This window comes from Patiria miniata, unplaced genomic scaffold (genome assembly GCF_015706575.1).
Source record: "Patiria miniata isolate m_02_andy unplaced genomic scaffold, ASM1570657v1 HiC_scaffold_25, whole genome shotgun sequence".
NCBI lineage: Eukaryota > Metazoa > Echinodermata > Asteroidea > Valvatida > Asterinidae > Patiria > Patiria miniata.
This window is the reverse complement of record NW_024037064.1, coordinates 10,807,316-10,832,137: the sequence shown is the minus strand read 5'-3', so window position 1 is coordinate 10,832,137 and position 24,822 is coordinate 10,807,316. Positions and strand designations below refer to the sequence as shown.

The 24,822-nt window shown below is 39.3% G+C and overlaps 2 protein-coding genes across 4 annotated transcripts in view; one reads left to right on the top strand and one right to left on the bottom strand.

The window, feature by feature from the left end:
• The window catches only part of LOC119732952, a 243,974-nt gene that overhangs the window by 21,439 nt on the left and 197,713 nt on the right, over positions 1-24,822 (bottom strand). For all 3 annotated transcript variants that reach the window (XR_005271660.1, XM_038206534.1, XM_038206535.1), the window contains 17 exons: positions 24,119-24,262; positions 23,480-23,578; positions 16,435-16,680; positions 15,298-15,438; positions 14,567-14,671; positions 13,896-13,994; positions 11,042-11,140; positions 8,297-8,395; positions 6,722-6,886; positions 5,729-5,869; positions 4,961-5,059; positions 4,601-4,702; positions 4,182-4,277; positions 3,295-3,417; positions 2,300-2,428; positions 1,124-1,237; positions 494-676 (listed from right to left, as the gene is read on the bottom strand). Coding sequence is in view for 2 of the 3 variants with exons in the window: in XM_038206534.1 (XP_038062462.1) it covers positions 494-676; positions 1,124-1,237; positions 2,300-2,428; positions 3,295-3,417; positions 4,182-4,277; positions 4,601-4,702; positions 4,961-5,059; positions 5,729-5,869; positions 6,722-6,886; positions 8,297-8,395; positions 11,042-11,140; positions 13,896-13,994; positions 14,567-14,671; positions 15,298-15,438; positions 16,435-16,680; positions 23,480-23,578; positions 24,119-24,262 (2,184 nt within the window). In the remaining variant the exon portion in view is untranslated. The remainder of the gene's footprint in view (positions 1-493; positions 677-1,123; positions 1,238-2,299; positions 2,429-3,294; positions 3,418-4,181; positions 4,278-4,600; positions 4,703-4,960; positions 5,060-5,728; positions 5,870-6,721; positions 6,887-8,296; positions 8,396-11,041; positions 11,141-13,895; positions 13,995-14,566; positions 14,672-15,297; positions 15,439-16,434; positions 16,681-23,479; positions 23,579-24,118; positions 24,263-24,822) is intronic.
• LOC119732953 (tripartite motif-containing protein 3-like) lies at positions 17,683-18,945 on the top strand. The gene has a single exon (XM_038206536.1). It carries the CDS (start codon positions 17,793-17,795, stop codon positions 18,927-18,929), a length of 1,137 nt encoding a protein of 378 aa, XP_038062464.1. The 5' UTR covers positions 17,683-17,792; the 3' UTR covers positions 18,930-18,945.

Genomic DNA, 24,822 nt, shown 5'->3' with positions numbered 1-24,822 from the left:
CAGAGCTGCCTTGCAAGCAAACAATGATCTGAATTTCTAAATAAAAATATATATACGAATTTCAACTATCCTAAAAGAAAAGACTGTTTCTTTACTGGAAAAAAAAAAGTAATGCCAAAAAAAAAAGAAATAAAGAAATAAATTTTGTGTTTTGGTAAAAATCCTAAATTCAGCAGACTTTGCACATTGCCTTTCAATTTTGAATGGCAGAAATGAGAATTTAAAAAAAGAGGAAATTAGCTGATCCAAGAAAAAGTTGCATCTCTGTAACATTGTCAACAAGGGAAGGGTCGGTTACAGAATTGACAGTTACAGAATTGACAGTTACAGAATTGACAGAAAACAAACAGAGGTGGATGGTTGTGACGTCTAGCATGTTGCACATCATACCTGTGGACTCATGTACGTTCAACCAACTTATACCAGAAACACAGCATTTAGATTTTGGCCTAATGGAGTTTTTTCCTGTTTTAACTTGGATATATGCCCTTACCTGTACACTCATGGCAGCACACGCCAGCCCTGGGCACAGGGTTTGTACACAGCTCATCACACATCTCCTCCACACACTGCACGTCACTGTTATTGCACGAGCAGTGCTCACAGGCATTGAAAAGTGACGTCCAATTGGTGAGGTGACGGTACAAGATGCCCTTGTACATGCAGTCCTCAGTATCTGAAAAAAGGACAACTCACGTTACGGTAACTCACGTTACAGTTTGTCTACCCATCTTTGCTACAAGATAAAACACGAAAAGAAAATTTTGCACACATAAAGCTTTCTTTCTGACTGAAAACCAAAAACTCACCATAACACTTGGATATTGCACGTAAAAACAAGTTTCCAAAATGACCACCTAAAATCCATAATTTTACCAACCCCCCTCCCTGTTTTTTGACCCAAGCAAACACACTTTAATAACTATCTCATCTCACTGGCATACCACTCAAACAAAACTTCTTGTTGTTCCTTTTAATTTGATACATTTGAGGTTGTGATGCTTGTAGTTCTGAAGATTTCATTACATTTTTCACTTTCCAACCATGTCCACTTTCTTATGGAATTGCCCCTATACGGTGTGTTCTCTGAAGACCATAAGGTAACAGGGAGAACCTGTCTCACCTTGTGGTGGGCATTCTGTGCACTGAGTGACACCCATATCACAGGTGCACTGTGAGCAGCCATCTATGGTCCAACTTGTGCCGGCTGGGTATAGGATGTTCTGGTAGAGGCAGCCTGAAATTAAAGAATGACAAGTGGAACCAGGGCTAGCTATGGTCAAAGAGTGGATGTCCATTTGTTTCCCTAATACAGCCAGTCCAAATCTGTGGCAAGGCGGTAAAGCTGGTAGAGGGTTTTATCAACATGATGAATCAAATCCAATCTTGGGAACTTTGGCAGTGGGACCCAAGTATTCCGAGTACCTCAATCACGTGTGCATTAGCTTAACGTCTTCTAGTGCTGCAACACGCATGACATGTACTGGCTGCATTAGGGGAGCAACATCTAACTCCAGTCTTGGCCCAAGACTTAGCTGCAGCATGGTGAGCTGGGACAGAGTGGGAGAGGGTAGTTGTGAAGGTTGGGGAGGGAGAAGTATACAACTTGAGTATGTACAGCACGGTTTGAACGACAGCAAAGCAAATTTTCTGGCGTTCTCTAATTTGACTACCTCCTGATGTCAAGTAAAGGGTCCAGGTATAGTCAACATCAGCCAACTCGGAGGAACCCGTAATTTGGCACTTCTTTCCTGAAATAAACCCTGCTGTATGTTGTTGTTACACCTCAATAATAGTTTCATTGTCAGAAGAGGAATAGTTCTGTTTGTAGTGAAGTTTTAGTATGGTACCACTATAAACCTCACTTGTGAATTTGACTGTTGCATGGCGGGAGTCTATAAGTTAATCTTGGGGTACTGTATCCCTGTAACTACCGACCACTTGGGTAAATAGAAGATTGGTTGCATATGGGCATGTGTGGGTTTACTTAATATACTTCCCAGATGCGTTGGAACATCGACCAATGAAAGATTGACGTTTGGTTCATGAATATGCATGAGGTGTAATAATTGTGGCAACTTAAGATATGGTAGGAAAGGGCTGTTGAGTACTGAAGTTTGAAGTCAGTTGTATTTGTTCTGGTTCGCATGCTAATTCAAGCACTGATGTCTTCGCACACTTAAGATGTGCGCATGAACCAGAATACGCAGCACACTTCGGTAGTCTATGGTACCGAGGAGTGCATGGTTGGAAACTGCAGTAGATGAAGATTGGGAATTAGAGAAGTGGTTTGCTGTACCTGCTGGTCCAATGCAGGTCTTGCCGTCCGAATCGACGATGAATCCTTCGTGACATGCACACAGGTAGGAGCCAATAGTGTTAATGCATCGATGGCTGCAGGAATGGTCCAAGTCACACTCATTGATATCTGAAATAAAATATCCAGATACTCAATTCATCGATTTGTTTGATCTATTTCACATGCATCAAGCTACGTCCTTATAATATTGCGTGCATACAAATTCCTTTTATGTCATATCTTCAGCAATGTCATATCTTCAGCAAATCCCCCTTTAGCGATGGGGCCAGCCCCCCCCCCCCCCCCCAGCGATAGACCTACCATAATTTACCCTAGTTTCATAATTTTGTTATTCTACCCATCATAATTTTGTTATTCTACCCACCAAAATTATGATTTATTTTTTTTGAGATATGCTTTTTGTATAGTAAGAGTATTTTGTTTTATCTTCAAACTTGGAACTCATCAATCCAGACTGCCTCTGTACTCGGATATCTATGTAAACCTCCCATGACTTATATTTTCATCCAGATACCCAGTTTCCTACTATTAATGCACAACCAGACCACCCATTAATGCTACTTTACATGGCAAACTCCAAGCTGGAACCCTTCTTAATACAAGATTATGTAGTAATTATCAACGTACCCCATTGGTCAAAGGACCATTTAGTGAACACACCTTTGTGTGAGCATACAGTCGTGAGCATACAGAAGTGTTTTACTACACTCTTGAGGACAATGCTTTGTGTTTCCCTTTGTCCCTGTAATAATTATAACATTCTCCCATAGACTAAGCACACAAACTTATTACAGAGGACCGTTTCCAACAAAAGACCCAACTCCCAAGGACTAAAAGGATCTGTTGTTCTCCCTTTGTGTGTCGGACCTCGGGGGTTATGTAGAACACGTACATAATTGCATGTCAGTATTTAAATGACTTCTAATTTGAGTTGTAGGATTAGTCTATAGTTTGCTTTGTCAGGTAATGCTCACCTTGGCACAAGTCATCAGGGCCAAACTCATATCCTGGTGGGCAGGCACACTTGTAACTGCCGATGGTGTTAATACAGCCATAGAATGGACAGATGAGGGGATTGATAGCACACTCGTTGATGTCTGCAATAAATGGAAACACGTTTAAGGAATCATATAAATATCTGGGATAAGTTGCAGAAAATTCTATCTGCAATATGCTCAATGTATGGTGCATTAGTTGCACAATGGTGTGAAAGCTGTCCTGGAATCCTGCAATTAATTATCAGTTTGTAATCAATGCTGATAACTTCACAGTGTTAACAGTAAAGTTTAGTTTCATCACCCACTAACTTCGCTATTAACAGGCAATTTCTCTGTTTTCACCTGTGTGACATCACAGCTTTCTAATGGGTAAAATTTTGCCAGTTAAATTGGTGTTTCCAAACTTAACTCGAAGCCAAATGGAATGGAACAGTTCATCCGTCACCGAATTAAATTATTCTTTCCATTGCACGAATGTGAAACATTCCTTATTTGTTTTATATGCCGACTAAATCCTTGTCATCTGCTTGGTAATATTGTGACTGTGAAGAACTTTTATTTTAGGACGAATAATTCAATGACAAGAGATTAACAAACCACCACTCAGAAGACGGGGATATATTCAGTGTTGTATAATACTCAATCTAACGCTTGAAATAAAATGTAATAAATACAAATTTCATGCAATTTTGCACAAGAGCTAAACCATCATTGTGCACATTAGAATATTTTATTTCCAAATATATTTTTTAAAACTTACTCTTGACCAGCTGCCAAGAAGAGTCTATTTTCGAAATGAAAACCATGAAAGTATTATATTATTATTCATTATCATAAATGATTTAGTTCTGATAATTTTTTACCTTCTGTGCAGGAGGGTCCAGTGAAACCCACTGGGCACATGCAGATACCACGCTGGCAGATAGCGTTGTTCTCACAGCCTGGATTACAGCTCATTTCTAAGGGATATTGAAGCAATAATAAAGCAGAATTAGCAAACGTGCCATTTAAACTGTCCCCAGAATATTAATGACCAATCTATTTTGCCATGCCCACTATTTCTGTTGGCAGCAACATATTCACCTCTACGATGCACACTGCATGTTTCAGCCGTGAACGTCATATGGAAGTGCATGCATGTTGGATGTTTGTGCATACATGCACTTTGGACATTAATCATGGCTGTGATTGGTCAAATTTGGATTGGTCTATTCATACACCGTTTCAATACTAGTAATTTGAACATGCTTTCCATGTTGTAGTTAAAACCAAAGTTATTTACCTGTACCGCAGGTATCCCCTGTGAACCCAAGGGCACAGAGACATACGCCTTGCTCACATGTCGCTCCATTCTCGCAAGCTGGGTTGCACAACCCAATACCCACTGAAAACAAGGAAAGAAAGTTACTAGCAGCGGTTAACAGTGCATGCAGAACACCACAGAAGTCAACAAACCATACACAAAACTGCATTCGTTTTTCAGAAGGACTAGCTCGGCTGTTTTTAAATCTGAGAAAAAATTTATCATTGATGTTTTGATTGGGTCAGGTCGGGTCTGGACAATTAAGCGATACTGCAGCTTCTCGGTTACGGGGCAAAAGTCTTGCCCAGCAGGTCTCCTCTAATTCATGCTTGTACTCACGTGTGAATTCGCAGTACTCCCCTTCAAATCCTTCAGGACAGTCACAGATTCCGTTATCACAGACGCCTCCATTCAGACACATGCCCTGGCAGTCTTCAGCTGCCAAATAAAAAATATGAAGGCAAGGCAAGCCTGGTAAATCTGGTCTTACTCAAACAGCGCACAAATTGTTATTCCACTATTTCCAAATGGCTATTCACTAAAAGTCTCACACGCATTTGGTCTACACAATGGGCCAGATTTTGCCCATAACTGGGTGATCATATAAGATAGCACTGCCCAGCGCCATTCACCATCCTACAACCAGTCTTTAACCGTGTTCATGGCTGACCTTTTTTAGGTTAAACTTTCATTAGCAACTGCAACTTTCATAAGCAACTGCTTCACTCACCAATACTGATAACTTCATTGGGAGAAGATTGTGGGGAAGTTGTTCAAAATTCTGCAACTTATACCCGATACAATGCCCGCAACTTGTCAGGAACTCGTCTCAGATATGAATTGAGAGTTGAGAACTGAGAGTTGAGATGGGCCTGAAGCAAATATTTTGTTTGCTAATTTTAATGAAATTAGCCCCCAAGGAAAACTTCATCAAGATGTTAAACACAGACGTTTGCTCAGTATTGAATTTGTTGCTCAGCTAAAGCAGGTAAAAAACCAAACTGCCATGTGATGTCCATTACCTGTGGCTTGTCCTTGTTGATCCTGCTAAGCCCCTAAATTTTTCAAGCTTTTTTTTATGGAAAATGTTTATCCCAAAGTTCTTACGTAGTGATATGAGGTACACCATTCTTGACAAAGGTCCAGCAATGCAGGTGTAGTTCCCTGAATCCTCCATGGTAAAGTCATTGATGATCAGATTGACCACAGACTCTGACAGCACCTCAACGTACTTGTGCAAATCTCCCCCTGAAGAAAGACACAATCATATAGAGTAGTTACGAATATGATAAAGAATAGTATGCAACAAAACGCCTCAATACAATTTGTATGTATATAGTAAACAGAATTGTGCAGTTGGTACACACTAGCCAGCTCTCTGACCCATGTTCAGTCATTCTATACCATGTTAATCTCAGTCACTGGTGGACTACATTTGTAAGTTTAATTTCCCACTTGAGTAAAGCAAGTTATGAGTTTGATACCACTGCCACGTACAGCACATATTCTAAAGACGTACCAAACTTTATCACAATCAGATCTTGCCTTTGTGTTAATTTAGTAATGCAACATTTTAATGACATTATGATGAAGTCACATATTTTTGTTTCAACTCCTAATACATCTTTGTGACATACCAGTGTTACAAAGAAAATTACACGCTGTTCCATACAGATCTCTCAAAAGGAATCTTAAGAATTCAACATATTTAAGAATTCTACATATGTGCAATGTACATTGCTTTAAATTTAGCATTTACTTTGCAGATGTGTGTGTACGTTTCAATTGGATTTGCACGATTTGATTTGTCAACCTAGTTCTCAAGACATTTGACTTTGAAAAGTGTACCTGAAAGTTGACGTCACGTTTCACATGATGTTTTTATTACATCGCTGTTGTCAGAATAGCTTAATAATATGATGTCTTTGTGTAAATTAAAGTTTCAACGTAAAAGGAGTCACCTACAAAAAAAATTGCACAGTCTAAGGAAAATGGGATAGGTTTAAAATAAAAGAAACAAACAATTTAAAAAAAAAATAGATAATCTTAATAAAAACAAATGTTGTTTTTGGAAAAGTCATTTGATCAGAAAGGAATTACCAAAACCAATTTTGCCAATGGCGGCTCCATCCGGTCCAACCCAGACCGGTAGGGTTCCTGGTTCCAGCTCCATGCTGCGCAGCCGGCATAGGAAATTGACGTCTTCCCCGAGAGCCAAGACTTGGCCCGAGAAAGGATTGATGACAATCTGAGGTGACGAACCAACTATAAAAAGATAAAAAAGGACGTTACTTAAGAAACTCTCATTCTACCCTGCAAACATTTTCCATCCACGTACTGAAATAAGTCCTGTCTGTCTCTTATAAGACAATGTAAGCCTGGTAAGAGCCACAAAATTGTTGATAAGCTACAAGTTTCAATGTTATAGTCACAACCATGATAGGCACGACGCACGCTTGATGCACCATTCCTTGCAAAGCATAGGGCTACTCTTACCACTGACGAGTGCATTGGTAACTGTACTGCCCAAAAGTGCCCTGTCTGTTATTGCTTATACCACCCCACACTGCCCCAGCACTATATGGAGTGATCAGGGAATAAATACAATGTAATACATCCAGTGTAATACAACTGCTATTTGGTTAAACAAAACTTGCACTGAGGAAATCAATAGGAACTGCTAAAGTCTTCACCCAAGTATTGTCCACATTCATCAAAATGTCAATCAATGTGATATAATCATAATCAAGAACTGAGTATACTCTTTCCAATGCGATAAAAACAAAGGACTCAAAAATCCTTATTGATTCTGCTATACAGGGTGGTCCCGAAAAAACCGGAACAGCATACTTCCACTACCTTGAGACTCAAACCACCTGTACCAATTGATGGAGAATCCTTTTGGAAGAATTATGATACCAAAATATCCCGATTTGGTCCAGTAGTTTTTGCTGCACAGCCTATTTTATGAAGCACACTTCTTTCATGTGGGCATTATAAAATTATCACATAACAATCCCTCTATCAATTACAATGCAAGTCAAATTCCCGGGCGCGGTTTAGCACTTTATCGGGACAAAATGACCCCCACATTGCTTCACAAAATAGGCTCTAGAACAAAAACTACTGGACCGAATCGGGCGATCTTGGTTTCATTTTTCTTCTAAAAAGTTTCCCATGCATTGGTATAAGTGGTTTGGTATAAGTGGTATAAGTGGTATAAGTGGTATAAATGCCATTCCATTTTTTTTTAACCACCCTGTATACTGAAGGGTCATACCAACTATCAATGTTTACAAATACGCCTTTGCCAGTTTGGAACAGGCTTCCACCATCTGCCGTTCTACACATATCCCTATCCGAAAATGCCTTCCAAACACCAGCCATCCCTGCCATCAGAGCAATGCAGCCTCTGTATGGCAACATTGTCCTGTAAATTCTTTCTTCTTCACCTTTAAAACGTGCACCTTTTATTTCCTTTTCTTTTTGTTTTCACTTTTGGCACCTTATCCATATGGCTGTTGACGTCACCTCTGCACAACATCCCAGTTTAGCCCAAATTGGGTTGCGATGGGATTACTCTACCATGTACCAAGTCACTATATCCAGGTAGCAACATAATGATTAATTTATTATTTAATTTTAAGGGGGAGGTTCCCAAACACAAACTCATACCTATCAATTCACACGAGTTGCCTTCAAAGCCATCAGCACAATAACACTGTCCGCGGACACAGACGCCACCATTCATGCAAGGGGGCTCACACTGGATGGCTGTTGGGGTGAAAAATGGCGTGACACACAGGGTGACACAAGGGTGGAGATTGGTATAATGGGGTGTACATAACAGATCAAATCACTGCAAGCTTTTAAATGAAATCATAACACAGGTTTTAAAGGGCTGCCAACTTTGAGCAAGAGTTAAAGGTGAGAATTTAGCAATGGAGCTTGATCAGAACTAATAGGAGCGCAAAGCCCCGGAAAATTTGGGCCCCGGCAAAGGTTGGGTTCCAGACACTCTGTGGTGCCATTCGAGGCAATTCCTGACCACTTTAACCATTTTTTAAGAACAGAATGATCGTCATTTAAACATAATAGAAAGTTTCGATTTTGGATCCAATCTCTTGAATATTGTTTTAAATTTTTTTATTTTTTTTTTTTTTACGTGAAAAATCCTGTGTGGGTGCGAGAGCATGAGAATAACCTGAAATGCCTGATCTCGCGCTCAATGTGTGCGAGTTGGCAGCCCTGGTTTCTGACATTTCTGAAATGTTACTGCACTACAAAATGTTGACGAGCGGGAAGCAGGAAAGGGAAACCATAATGTTAGCAACGTGCTGAAAACCTGGAAAGCAAACGGAAGATCACTTATTTAGATCAGACAGAATATGGTTTTAAATACACTTTAGTCAGTTTCCCTTTGTGTTTGTCTGTTGTTAACATTTATATATGAAACTTGAAGGATTGCATGGTGGACGTGAACAAAGTGTAATGTTTGCGGTAACACCATCTGAATATTATCGTGGAGCGCTGTAGTCCAATGGTTACAGTGTATGACTCGCGTGCCGTGGTACATGGGGTCGAACCCGGACAGGGGTTGAACCCAGACGGGGAACATGGTTTGTTCTTGGGCAAGACACTTTACTACAATTGCCTCTCTCCACCAAGGAGTTTAAATAGGTACCTGTGAAACTAGAGACCAGATTGCGCTGATCTTGAGCTGCTGCAGAAAAAGGTCTCATGGCCTGATGAACAGGAGTAATAATTGTGAGGCGCTTTGAGACCTTGGTATAAAGTGCTATATAAGCACTACATATTATTTTTATTATTATCTCTTTTTGAGTTGTGTGGCTCTGAAAAGAACCAGTTGTTTTAACTTGACGTTTCAAACAGTGTGCTCATTAGAGACTGCTAGACTCTTGGTGTAAGGGTGTAAGTAGTGGACCGGAGGCTCAAATCCAACATAAATTTATATAACTAAACAGTTTGCTGAAACCTGAATTTGTGTCAGTCAAAGCAGTGCTGGTTTAATATTGGTTTATTTACTGTTTTGCCCAGTGTTAGAGACTGGTAATTTGTTTACTTATTTCCTTTTCTTGGTCATTTCACTTGTTTATAGAAATTTTATAGTTGGTCAATAAATTTGTTTTGCAATATTTTGTAGTATAACAGAGAAAGTATGTCTTACGTCTCAATTACTTCAGTTTCCCCTGACTCAACACTTCAAAGGTCATCTAATTAGTGTTTTTTGGGGGTTTGTTCCATTAACTCCCATCACATGTGATCCCCAAAAGCTAGGTTTAAATTTTTTTTCCCAATTCAAGTTAACCATTTTGGTGAAATAAGTCCAATTGAAATGCCTGTAAATAACAACACACACTGTAGTTTGTTCACTAGTAATCTGAAGTCTCTATATTCACAGAAATCTGTATACTACATGGTCATACTCATAGGCCTACATGTGTTTCAACTGGAATTTTGTTATGTGTGACAATACAAATAAAAGACTGTATACACGTAGTCTCACTGCAGGGCAATATGATTTTTTTCAGATTTTTAAAATGCACTTTGCTTGGTGCAGACCTGTTTCTCACTGACTCTGCTGCAACACCAGGAAATAAAAAATGGAAAGAAAACTGTGTACATGCACATACATGTAGAGAGCAAAAATGTAGGTTTTTCCCCTCACGCAGTCTATTGAATTGTTTTCCGCTCAACTGATCATTGATTGCACTTTATCCAGTTGAGTGAAACATTGTTTGTAGTAGGATTTAGTTGGAGACATCATGTGATTTGTTTTCTGGTTCAACTTATCATCGGTGGCACTTTATTGAGGTAAGTGGGTAGAACAACAATTGGCCATGGCAGGATTTCATTTGAAACACCACGTGAAGTGGCTACAGTATATACAGATTGGACACTAGTTACATGAAATGGTGGAAAAATTGTTTTGAAACTTTTCAGGAAATATATCAGGCAATCATGTGGGATCGCATGTTCAGGAACTAAAGCAATGAGTATTTCTATTTTATTTTGATGAGTGCAAGTATACTGTTTAACAAATGTATATATTTTTTTAAAACTGGAATTACACAATCAAGTATGAACTAGAAAAGCTTAGAAGATTAGAGGGAAAATGACCCAACGGAAAACAAAGTAATTTCTTTAGGCTAGATGGCCAATGGTAATTGACTTGTGTACATTTTTGATGACTTGTGAAGATGTGTGTTTGAAATGAAATGACTTGTGATTGGTTTGCAATTTGACCTGGAAATGCCTCCCTCCCTTTCCGTCCCCTTCCACCGCTTCTGATTTTGTGACTTGCAGTTATGATAATGTAACTGACCTATTATTGACTTATGATTGACTGTCCATGACTTGTGATGGCTTACAATTGACTTGAGATTGACTTAAACTTACGTCGGCTTTCGCAGAAATCTCCGGTATACCCTGGCGGACAGCGGCACAGTCCATTCAGACAGATTCCACCGTTCTGACACTCTTCCGGACAACCACGCTCTATGAAACAAGACAAATTTAAAGCAAACCCAGAGTGCACCAAATGCTATTCAGTTTGATTCAAAATGGTACCAAGCACATATAATGAGCACAAGTGGCAAATGGCGCTTGACTTATTGCCTAAACTATCAAGAACCAAAAAGTTAACGAAAAAGCGCCAACAGACTTATGCTCATGTAGGTTAGTTCTACATTTGATACATGAATAGGCAACTGACTGGCTAGTATGTAAAATGACAGTCATTCAGTGAATCAGACATTGGTCAGTTTAAACTAAAATATAAAAGTAAGGTAGCACTTTAAATGACTCATAACTGGACTGAAAGCGTGCATAAGCTTTCGTAGCATAACTACTTCACCAGATGCAAGTAATTGTAGCTTCAAAAGCCTGGGCACACTTCCAATCGATTTAGTCATTTAGAGTGCTACCTTACTGTTACATATTTAATTTTGCCTGACTAACTCAGCTGCCCACCACTTTTAGTTAACATAATCATTGAGTATTGCTCTAAAAAAAGTTAAACACACAGTACAAAGTTTCACAAATAACAACTTTTAAATTTTAAATTCTTAACAATGAGCGAGGCGCTCTAGCTCCAACAATATTATTTGAGTTAATTTTCTTCAAACTTTTTGGTAGAACCCAATAAAATACAGAGTGTACAAGCTATTTTTCAATAAGGATAATCTGGGTTCTGTAAAAAATCAATGACTCATCAGGTAGCTTTTCATCAAATTCTATCAGGAAGTATTTAGAACAAAGGTATAGGTCGAAATTGATTCAAGATGAATCTGGGCTTGAATCACTGTAAACCCATAGAATACAGACTGTACATGGTATGATCTAGGACCTGCTCCCGACTCAATGGTTAGCTTGTCATTGAATTCTATCAGGAAATATAATGCACAAAAAATATACAGGGCAAAATTGTTTAGACCAATCTGGACCCCCCCCCCTCCAAAAAAACCACCATTGGTAGAACCAACAGAATACAGACTAATGCAAGGTACTTTTTCAATAAGGATGATCTGGGGTCTATAAATAACTCATGACTCATCAGGTACTGTACCTCTTTTCCCAAATTCTATCAGGAAAAAAAAAATAGAAATAAAATTATAGGACAAAATTGCACAGACCAATCTGGGTACGGATCACTGTGCAATAAAAGAAAGCTCTCTATAATGCCAGCACTGCACCTGCTATTATACAAAGCAATAGGTCATAATTCTGAACAAGTGTACTTGTCCAGTCACTTGTGACGCATAGTCACAAGCAGGTCAGTCCATTGCAAATAGTTTGCAAATCTTACGTGGAGAACGATCAATTTTTTTTTTATATGCAACAACTATTGTAGAGACCAATCTGGGCCAACGGTGCAATCGTTGAGTCTCCATGGTAGCGTTGCACCTGTTATTATTCAAAGCAACAGGTCCATAGCATTGATTCTGAACCAGTAGTCCAGACACTTGCGACACTTAGTCACGAGTCCATTGCAAATAGTTCACAAACCTTACGTGAAGTCAAGATCTTATGTGGAGTCAAGTCAAGCTGTTATAAACCATAAACTGTTACTTGCAACTGGACTTGTAAACCGACTTGAATTGACTTGTGACTGGACTTGTGATAAACTTTGACTACAAGTGACAATGCTGTTCTGAACAGCAGTTGGGACCTTCAGATTTTCCTTCTCCTACGTGTACTAATCGTGTACTCCAAAGTCTAGGTAATTATTTCTCGTAAAAATTAGAAGAAATGGCTGTGGGGAAATTTCCAAATCTTACGGTTGTGAAAATGCTGCAACGTAGCAAATATATGGTTTAGCCTTCACTTTAACACCCTGTAACATTTGTTTTTCTATTGTTTGATTTTTCAAAGGGATGAGATAGTCAATTGATGAAATGTCTAAAAGATGTATATTTTTCTATGCTAATAATGTCTTTCTCTCAGATTCAAAAAGTCTGATTTCAGACTTAAGTCTTGAAAAATCTCATGCCTGTTTTCACAAACTTGTCTCAAAGGATGATAAACTTGAAGTATATTTTACATCTGTCAAGTCACTTTGTCATGCTATCAAGGTGAGACGTTTGCAAAGTTTTGTTTTGCAGCTACCATTCAAAACAAGTGTGATGTGTTTTTGCTTAAATTAGAAAGAGGCATGCAGTACCTGTACTGAATTGCACACGGGCACTGCAAACACACGAAATGACACACAAAGTTCAGGAATGGAACACTGCATTCAACAATGCCGTAGGTTATTAGGGAGGAACTAATCAAATTGTGGCAAAATAAGTCACCTATGTGATGCGATCAAGCTAAACGAGTCGTTTGTCGACCTGGTACATTTTTTTTTTACAGTTGTGAAAAAAGCACAATCTCAGCATTACTGATGTGAAAACTGCATGCTGATACCATCTTTAATTCAAAAATTATGGAAGTTGGAACACCAAGAGATGTGATGAAGTGATGCGATTAAGTGGTCCTATTTTGGCCTGAATCTCCAAATGAAGATTCCCGACAAACGACTCATTTAGCTTGATCACATCACATATGGTATATCTGGCAAGTTTTAGCCATTTATCTGCAAATTTCTTCCCACTATAAAACCAATTGTATAAAACTGATTGATACAAAAACCCATCAGTTCTTTTTGTAATTACTGAAACTGTACCAAAACAAGGGAATGATTAGTCGTCAAAAAGAAATTGTAAAGTTGTGGGGCAATGCACAAAATATAACATTCTGATGTCAAACATACTCTTTATTTCACATGAAACCCCTTCAAACTCCGCCATGCACACACATATGCCACTGATGCAGGAACCTCCATTTTCACATGGGTAGCGACACTCCAGATCTGAGGGGGAGGGAAATTGAAAAAAGTTAATTCAATTTTGTGGTAATGCACGTTATTCAAGGCACGTAGTAACATGGGTAATTTCCCTGAAATGAACCTACAGGATTTAATGAGACAAACCTTTCTCAATATGAAGGACTGGTACAAAATACTCTGGCAATATGAAGACAGCAAAATCAATTGATACCTATAAGACCACAAAAGTGTCCCACAATAACAAAATAAGTATTTCCATTGAAGAAAAAAAATCTTTTATATGAGCAGATTCCCATGCTGTTTCACTTTTTTAGCTTTGTTAGTTGCTATTTTCCTGTCAATGTAAAATTGAGACATAGAACAAAATAAATCCATCGACGTTTAGTTTTTGAATTATTTCTTCACAAAATTTGAGTTATTGGCTGACAAACAATATTTCAGCTCTCGCGGAGCCATTTATTTGTTATTTATTTATTTATGAAAGCAATTTTTCAGAGGGTTGCAAATGCCGAAAATTGTAATATAGGTTTTTTCACCTTAAAAAAAACATACGAAGTGAGAATTTATTGGGGTATACATCTTTAAAATATACTAACCAATAAGTTGGCAGAATTCTCCAGTATAGGCTGGTGGACAGAAACAGGTCCCTTCGTTACAGACTCCTCCATTCAAACACTCGCCATTGCAGGAGTTATCAGTGGCTGATTAGAAAGAAAGAGAAAACAGAATCATTCTGTTGTCTCACTGGCTCTGTGCATAACCGAATGAGGGCCCTGCACACTTATTTCTGTATGCTGAATGGATAGCGCATTGAGAACAGCAATGGAGTCCACATGTGCCATTTTGATAGGCCTAAACATACTGTATACAGAAATGTATGCTCCAAAACCTGATACAGTGCGCAGTACTGTATACTATAAACATGCAAAAATATGTAGCACATGGCTTGCAGTACTAAACATTTCATCACCGCACATTCATTGCTTTATTCTAGACTTCATTGTTTAGGGAACTATTCTCTTGCAATTGAAACAAAATTTGTTGAATTTGTGTGTAGACTTCCATAGCCTTTTCCAAATTTTCAATATTGGTGATAATATCCTTTCCAGGCGTACACTTTCCAGGGATGCATGCAAAAGTATTCTAGGTAATGGAATGAGAAGTCAGCTCTCTACTCATTAATCCCTTCACTGCACTATACCCCACTACTTATTATTCTCTGTACAGCATCCGAGTATCCTGTGGATTTACGGATTCTTCAGGGAATGAATACAAAGTAATACAATGTAGCACAGGTGCTGATGGGTTGATAAAGCTCTTTGCTTACGATTCATTGTGATGATGACAGAAGCAATCAGGGGTCCAGCTGAGCAGGAGTAGGTTCCGATATCTTCCTCTTGTAGGCTGGTGATTATCAGTTCGCTGGCAGCAGGGGAAATGTTATTAGCAAAGATACGAGTCCCATCACCTGTACAAATAACAACAAAAATTACCTTTTTGAAAATAGGAGTAAGTTCAGGCAAGGACTGTGGTTAAACCATAGAGCTATATTAAATTACTAGAGAGCTAACTCTTCATTCTTGCAAGCAGACATTTTGAATTTTGTAGAACACTATCAAAACAGATGAATTGAATTTTAAAAGTGTACTCTAAATGTAGCACGCAAGTAGAAGATACGCAAACAACTTAAGCGCGTCATGACAGTTCGAAAAACGTCACGGCGAAAAGTATCTGCAGCAGAGGGACGCGCACACGTTGCGCTGTTTGCGTAGAGCAAAATGAAACGCTCATTTGCTGATCGTGCGTTTCGGTTTTGGGCGTATCGACTTCGATGACGCACCGGTAGGGAATACAAATGCAGATGTGCAAATAGCTGTACAAAAGCCGTACAAAATTTCGAGTTTTCCATAGGTTTGTGCACAATCATGGATGCGCCCATCAGGCATTACTTTGTACATCGAGTTAGCGCTCTAGTAATTTAATATAGCTCTATGGGTTAAACACAGTTCGACCATGATCGTAGGATGGTTGGACAAAACTCAAGTCCATTTTAACCAAAACTTGGGGCAAGGTTCCATCACTGGTAACCATCAGCTGTGCGCACAGCCTTTTAGTCACTGTAGCACCCGAGACTGTCCTGCCTATTACTCTCTGTACCACCCGAAACCGCCCAAGCACTGTGGTTTTATTGACTGATTCTTCAGTAAATAAACACAATGTAGTACAGGTGCCAATGGGTTGAAATGCACAGCAATGTTTGACAGGTCTTAAACATCTTATTTTAAACCAGCCAAATACATCAACATTTGACCAACTTCAATGAACGTTATAGAACATCACCAACTATAGCAGCTTCAAATTTGCAGTAAAGAACCATCTCAAGTTACTATTAGTGTGCAGTTGTATAGTTGCATCATGAATCAGCCTATAAAAACAAACAGTCCTCACACATGAGCTCAATTACCTGGATCTCCTACAAGTATCTCTCTTCCGTCAGGATAGACCCACACAGGCGGTTCAGTGACGCTGCTCTCATTAGTATAACACACATACATGACGGTGCTGCCAATGGTTGGATCAAATTCAGTGGTTTGGGAGATCTGTAGGACCACCTCTTCTTCCCGTCCGCAATCCTGCCCTGTCCAGCCCGGTGGGCACTTACAAACGTCGTTCACGCACTCGCCGCCATTTAGGCAAGGTGGCTGACAATCTAAGGAGAAAAAAAAGCAACACAGTTCCCATAGAACTTGAACTGGAAAATCTTGTATGAGTTTCACAATGGGAAGGGAAAGTAAGTGTCCATGGGTTTTGAAGAGAAATACCTTGTATCGCTTCTTTAGCTTGTGAAATTCTATTTGTCGAGAATCGTTCACGTGACGTACTGTAAAATTTAGTGGCTGTCCAATATCTTTTCAGTTTCACATAGAATATGCGGCGTTAACACGTAGGTGCATTTATAAAGGTTGACCGCAAACATCTTACAGTAATCTTGACACATCATGTATACACAACTGTTAAACCTAGATCTTTAAATCTTTCAATTGCCCAATTTAAGTGACATGTCTAGCTTCTGCTATTGACATATTTATATCCTTTAAATGTTCTTTATAGTCCACCCAGACAGTTCTCCCCCCCCCTCCTATTCCATCTACAATTTATGGTAACTGGACCTTGAAACTAAACGGCCATCCTATTGCCAAAAGTTTTAAAGCTTAGGCCTAATTCAAGTTGTTTTATTTCATTACCCTGCCAATAAACGGCCCATCCATATTGTATTTTAACCACCCTTTTCCCCAAAAATTTTAGTCGCTAGCTCTTTTTTCATCTCCTGCTAATGCACACCAACCTTAGCCTGCTAGTGATAGTACTCTGTGTTTCTTTAAATGCTCATGAGACCCGATTATTGTTGTCAGTGCCTTTTCTTCTGTAACCGTGTCTTATATGATTTTCTTCCATCCGCTCGTGCCACTCACACTATATCTGGAACCACATGTAACAACAGACCCAATGATAATACCCCTAGAAATATCGAGCGCTATGCAGTAACACTGCTTCACATGGTATACTAAGCTAGTTGTAGTGTCCACATAGTACAGATCAAGGAAATCAGAGATTTAACCAATAGGACATATTCAATCAAGATAGAAATCATGTCTGGTTGGTTGGCCTGGGTATAGTGCTCTTCATGGTGAGGCTACAGTGGAATAGTCATATTGGCCATTCATCAAGAGACAGTTTTTGTGAGCGGAGCTTGACCGAGTTTTCTATGTTTCCACTGCCAATTTATGCATTTTTGTTTTTATACTTTGTCAACAGGTGGACATGGCAGCCAAAGAAACACCGAATGCTACTCTACAGAAGATGCACAGGAGTTATCTAGAGTGCAGCATCTGCCGTGGCACATTCCAGGAACCCAAAGCACTGAAATGCTTGCACACTTTCTGTAGAGGCTGTCTGCAGTGGTACTGCGATGCCAAAGGCACAACAACGATTACTTGTCCAGTTTGTAGACAGAATACAGTGCTCCCACAGACTGGTGTTAATGGCCTACAGGCCAATTTCTTCCTCACGAGTTTAGCTGGGGATATCAAGGAGTTGGAAACCAAACTTGAGTACAACTCTGAGAGGTCTTGTCCGAAGCATAAAGGAATGATACCACAGTTTTACTGCGAGACTTGCCAGAAGTTAGCCTGTCGAAAGTGTCTTCCTAAGGACCATCGTAAGAAAGACCACCAAGTTATAGTGGCTAGTCTTGCTTCTGTGAAATACAAGCAAGCTCTGCAACAGTATTTCGTAGCTTTTAAGGAGAACATCAAGATGCTAGAACAAGATCTCATCAAGGTAACTGAAGCTAAACAGGAATTGGATAGCCATGTTACGGGTTCTGTCAGGAAGGTCTGGAGCAGAGCTGCTGAGCTCATTGCAGAGGTCAAGGCTAAGGAGAAGCAACTGGTTGCCATGATCCGTAGACTGGAACAGGTTGAGAGAAGCAGGCTGGAGGAGCAAGAGGATAAAATCAGGGAGATGCTGCAACCCAGAGTTCAGTTACTCGCTAAAGCCAAGGACCTTGCAAACAATTCAGAAGTTACCGACTTCATTTTTCTCTATCCTGTCCTCAGACATGATTTGGAGACATTGAGCCTTTCCTTTCCGAGGGTCACAGAGCAGGTGATTCTTCCTGTATTCCAAGAGAGCCAAGACAGAGCAGTCATCAGTCTGGGTGAGGTGGTCATGGAAGGCTCTTGGAAGCTGTGCCGAACGTTTGACAATCTTGGGAGTGGCCAGGGGAAGTTCAAAGCAGCTAGGGGCATTGCAGCTGCTGAACCTGACGAGATTGCTGTGGCTGACTGGTTCAATGGCCAAGTGGTAATCTTTGACACACAGGGGCAGTTCAAGGACTCCATTGCAGTTCTTGCAAGTAAGTCATATAAAGTAGACTTTAACCTGTTTACTCTTTAAGAGATTTTTGTGTTGTCAACAATCCAAGCCAAAAGTATATAAGCCCTTAATTTACAATAGAAACCATTTTCTTTCTGGGCAAATTACACCAATCCAAGCTGGAAAATTCATGGCAAGTCAGCCCAAAAATCTCAGAGTCCATAAACTGAGCTATACAATAACCAAATTTGTAACATAATTTTGGTCAATATGGTTTGTTCTGAAGATGATGTTGCTGCGATCCCAGATAAGTGGGTGGTTGTGCTTATTGATGAGGTGAAGGTGTACAACAGAGATGATAAACAGCTGGCCTTTGAGTTCACAACGGTTCCTGCAAGTGAAGTCGGCCGGAATAAAGTGCATCTTGTTAGCATAGCAGTCATGATAAATGGTAACATCATAGTGGGGGATAAAGAGAGGCTTGTGGTGACTGAACATGAACCTACTAACGGTGAGCTCATTCGAGTCATACCGGTGAGCTTGAGACCATACTTCTTGGCTGTTTTGGGCAGTGACTGCATTGTGATTAGTGATCAGAATTACGGAGAGGGGTTTGTGAAAATCGGGCAAGCTGAAGCTAGTGACAAACAGACTGAAGTTTCCAGCATCAGGCCAGCCATAGGTAATGAACTAGATACAAGTTGTCGGGGTGTGTGTTGTGATGACTTGGGTATCTACCTTGTAGTCAGCAGGGGGCGGATGAAAGAGGGACATATCCACCACTATGACTGCGAGGGCCAGTTTGTCAGATGCTTGACCCAGGGGCTGTATGACCCAAATGGTATCACATTCACAGTGGATGGGCAGCAGCTGGCAGTGGCTGACTCGCACTCAGTCAATATCTATGACAAGATGTGATGCCATTCCTTACAAATATTGACTGCTGCCTGGTGAACCATGGAGTGTTGTTTTCCCGAGGCATAGCCGAGGGAAATGGCAAGCTACATGGAACACAGAAGGAGGCTCATTTTAAAGCAGTCAATATTTGTTCTATAGTACCTCACCAATGCAGATTCTACTTAGTTTGTAGAAATGGCTTAATTAAACCAAAATCAGCTATGCAGGTATTTCTATGTGAAAAGCAGCTGCATATTCACTCCCCTTTCAAGGCTGACTGGCATGAAATGTTTGAGCCCAGCTGTGTAGCAGGTGGGAACAATATGTGCAACACACAAACCTGTACACACCCATTTGACTCTCGTTATTTAGTCAGCTGGACCTGGTAAAAATGTTTGTTATACAATGTATCAGAGTTTTGTATTAAAGTGGAGTGCTCATCCCATTCAACAGGCACATAATATGCACTGTACATCAGGACGAAGGCTTTAAGTTTGCTATAAGGGCGATTCCAGCAATATGAAAAGAAGTGTAATGTCCGTGACGGAGCCAATTAACCATGATATCTAATTAATGGTTCAGAGAAATGATCCAAAACTCCTAGTCTGTAATCTCCTTGACCATTATGATAATGGACGTATTAGATTTGAAAACTGCATTTTCCAGTTTATTCACTGAGCTGCAAAAAGCTATGTCAAGGACATTACATAATGCTGGAACAGCCCATAACCAGAATTTGTATTAACCGTGTTTGCATTAACAAAGATTCGACTGTATGTGCTCAATACTTGCAACACACAAACCTTTACATATATGTGCGCACTACTTTGGTTGTCTACTTTGGTTGCTATATTTATAGACATAGCAACCAAAGAAGCAACCCACATTGATATATCAAAAGAAAGTGTTGTTATCTATCAAAATTTTTAAATGATTACTCAGTTTTACATTGTATACATTTTTATGAAAGCCTATGTTATTTTTTATTTCAGTCTATTTTCGAGAATATTGCTTTGCAATTTGAATGAATTGTATATTTCTTGATTTGATGAGTGTTTTAAGCAACTTTGTGTATAAGTCGTATTACTGTAAATACCGATTCACCCTGATTTATAAAGATGATAGTATTCCTAATTCAGTATTCAAACATTGTAACACAATCCCCCCCCCCAAAAAAAAAAAAAAATATAAAAAAAAATCAAAAAATTCCAGAAGAAAGTTCACATTTAACCCCTGGATCATGGTGTGCTGCAATCTGCTGACCACATCTTTTGTGTTTCGTTGAAGTAACTTACTCGTTTTCAAAATCACACTCACACGAAAAACATTGTCACCACCACTTTATGCACAAGTTTGCAGACATACAATGCCCAATGCATGCTGCACAAGAGTCATCCTGGGCAATTCCACGGTTACTCACGTTACGTTTTTGATGAACTTTTGAGTTTCCTTGGGCCGTAATTACCATCCTGAAAAGGTTTAATAATTGTTATCCCCATGGTAGATAGAGTAGACCTAGACCTACCTAAGCACCAAAGATGACATCCAGAAAAATGTGTTATGTATGATAATCAAGGCGCACAAAATCGGTTACTCACATTACATTTTCGGACATGCATAAGAAGCCAACATGCTTTAATCAAAAAGTGTCCTCATACAGGCAACCTGTGGAATTTTCTTTTAAATGGATAAAAGACCATGCCATGGGGCACACATAATAGGAGTAAAATAAATCCTCTAGAATCTTCCCTTTTTTTGCAATCCACAAAAAACATAGTTACTCACGTTACGGTTACCCATGTTACATTTCGTCCAACCCATCTGATAGTCTTATGGCATGATGTATTTTTGACTAAATTATCATAGTTAGTATGTTTCTACCCAATAGGCATCAGAACTACTGAAAAGTCTGACTTAAATTTGCATTTTGGATCTCCAATGCCAAGTACTCCGAGATAAAGGTTTTCATCTGACATTATTCTGATACTGTTACAGTGCATACTGATCCCCTATCAGGAATTTGTTGTTTCCTCTGAAGTCCAGCTGTAGTTTAGTTTTTTTTAAACTAATGCTGAGCCATCAGAACAAACCTCTCATGTTCTGCATGTTCTGTTTTGTTCTAAAAACTTGATAAAGTACTTTACTTGGATTCAATTAAAATAAAATATGCTGTCTCAAAGACCATTTTGCACCATAAACAGGATAAAATATGCTTAAAAGTAGCTTTAATGGTTGAGGTTCTTTGGTTTAAAGATAAACAGTTATCAATCAAATCAACGTTATCAAGCAAAAGTCAGTTTGGATATAGTTTGGGTGACTTGGGATACAAAAAACTTGGTTACTCACATTACATTTTTGGTTACTCAGTAATCACATTACAAAAGTTACTCACGTTACCAAGTTTAGTTGCCTTTTATTCTTAAATATATGTATTAGTGTCAACAAAACACTTATATTTATATCTATGTTCATGCAAAGAATGATAATCCTAAATACCAAAATTTAATTCAGTACAAATGTTGGTGAGAAAAAACTTTCATATCTTTTCGGTTACTCACGTTACATTGACCAAAAAAGGTACAAAATAATGGATGACGGCTGTGAATTGACATACTTTTCAGAGATTAAGACTATCATACATGCTAGAAATAAGGTTATGATCGAAATATCTCTTATTGCATTAATAGCAATCAAGGTTTAAACTTTACCAAATTGTTTGAGTTCTTTGTAGTACAAAAATATTTTCACTTTACGACACGATTTCTCAAAAAAAAATTGATAAAATTGTGTTTTCTTTGTCAATTTCTCATACTTGAATGTATAATCTGTAATAAAAATGGGAAACATGGTGAAAATATCAAACTCTTTTTTTCTTAGCCATGTCCATCAAACCGTGGAACTGCCCATCTGTTTGAAGCCAATGCCTATCAGAGCAGTGTTTACCTCTGGTTTCGTTGACATGAAATGGCTGAGAATGTGTCTATGTTTTCACCCCCTCCCCCAACAGCACAACCCCCCCCCCCCCCTTCCAGGTTGTAATGTTATAATCCTACCCATTCCGCATGGAACATCACACTTAATATAATTTAAATCAAAATGGAAAAGGGATGATTGTTTTTTGAGGAGGATTGATTGGAAGTAATATGTATGTTAAAACCTGTCATACCAGTCCTTCTGATTTGAGGCGTGTGATCGCACCCCTACACCATCGCACACCTAAAAGCTTCCTGAGAAGTGTGAATGATTGCACGCCTGAATTTCCCTGGACCACAGATCACACACCTAGAAAAAACACACACCTAGAAAAGTCCAGGTGTGCCTTTTTCCACCCACCTGTGATTTTCAAATCAGAAGGACTGTCTTACAAAATGGAAATCTTGCTTTGGTGGGATCCAATCAGAATCCAGGACGGAAGTTTTCCTTCCAGGGTCCACTATTGTTTTAAGGTCCATAACTATGCCTTGAGAACGAGGTTGCTTGTTACCAGGCTTGTGATCCATCACAGAATACCTGATGCAGTTAGTTATAGACCTTTATCATGCTGCTGCCATTTCAGTCATGTTCCCTGTATCCAATAACAGTACTGCATGATAATGTTTTTAGTGCAAAAAGGAACCACACCAGTTTTCCTTCCAGCCTTGCACATTAACATTGATTTGAATGGGAAAAACTCAAGATGTCCGCAACATGATAATGGCCTACCATATTATAGGAATACAATTTTCACCACGTACCTTTGATCTGGCAGTAGTTTCCGGTGAACCCTGCTGTGCAGACGCACTGGGATTTCTCGCAGGTGCCACCGTTGAAGCAAGGTGGGTCGCAGATACGCTCTGATACCGACAGCAAGGATCCAAAATTAATCAAACTTCCAAAATTTTATCTAGTCAGAGCTTATGGAGAATCTCAATTGTTCAAACTGTATGTATGAGGCTGGGAACATTTCCAGATAATTTCATGAAATAGTGCCTATCTAACGGCAAGCAACACATACATTTGCTCAGCTTTGCAATAAACTTAAGATTTATCTCAAGAAACGTGGCGTAGATCTGTAATGCTTTCAATAATTTCTACATCTTCGATGAGGACATTACTCTTGCGTTGGCTGTTTGTATATATTTGGTCATACAATCACCTTCACCTTGAAACAGATTTGTTCAACTTTCTTCAGAAGCTTATACAAAGAAAGACTCAGGTAAACTGACATAATGAAGCCTTTGCTGCTACCGTTCACAAATGTTAGTTGCAAACGGTCCCACATGCGCAAACCTTGTCAACAATGGCAACTGTTACCATTGCCATATAAGTGGATTGTACCCTATCTTTTAAACTATACGTCAGGGATCATCAGGTCAGGGAACCAGACTACTTACCAGCTAGTACAAGGGTGAATGACGTAGTGAGAGGTCCAGCCCGACATTGGTACGTCCCAACATCAGCCTCGGTGAAATTATGAATGAATAGGGTGTTCTGGTAAGGCGGGTTACGCTCGGCGTACACTCGATCATTGGTTGTTCCTACAGTGGATTCACAGAATTCCATAACAATACTTCATACGTATTCATAAGCTAGATTTGAATTCATACAGGTCCATTAACCATCATGCGTCAGCCACTATCAAGCACACATAGGTTTCACGCACAGGGTAAATACGCAGGGTTCTTCTAGTGGACTATTACATGTGTTACCCGAGGGATATTCTACAACGAATGCCGTTTACTTAACAATCGTAGAACTATCACATGGGGGTAGTGGGCATGCACAGACATTGCCCTATCTACATGAAAAGATGGTGGCACATGCACAGAAACATTTTGCCGAGATAACTGACGAGTAACCTTTTATTTTTTTTGTAATTTTTGTCGTTATTATATCATGTTTTTATGTAAACCAGGGCCCCCAGGGAGAACAGTTCATTGACAACTGATGGGGCTACCCTGGTAAAATAGCACGAAATAAATAAAAATAAATAAATAACCAGATTTGGATGAATATGTGTGAGGTTTGGTAAAACAAGCATAAACATGGTTTATTAAATCATAAATACTTCCAGAGCGGTTCAACACGGTTCAACAAC

Coding starts and splice junctions, on each gene's coding strand:
- LOC119732953 (XM_038206536.1), top strand. CDS start 17,793: ATGGCAGCCAAAGAAACACCGAATGCTACTCTACAGAAGATGCACAGG.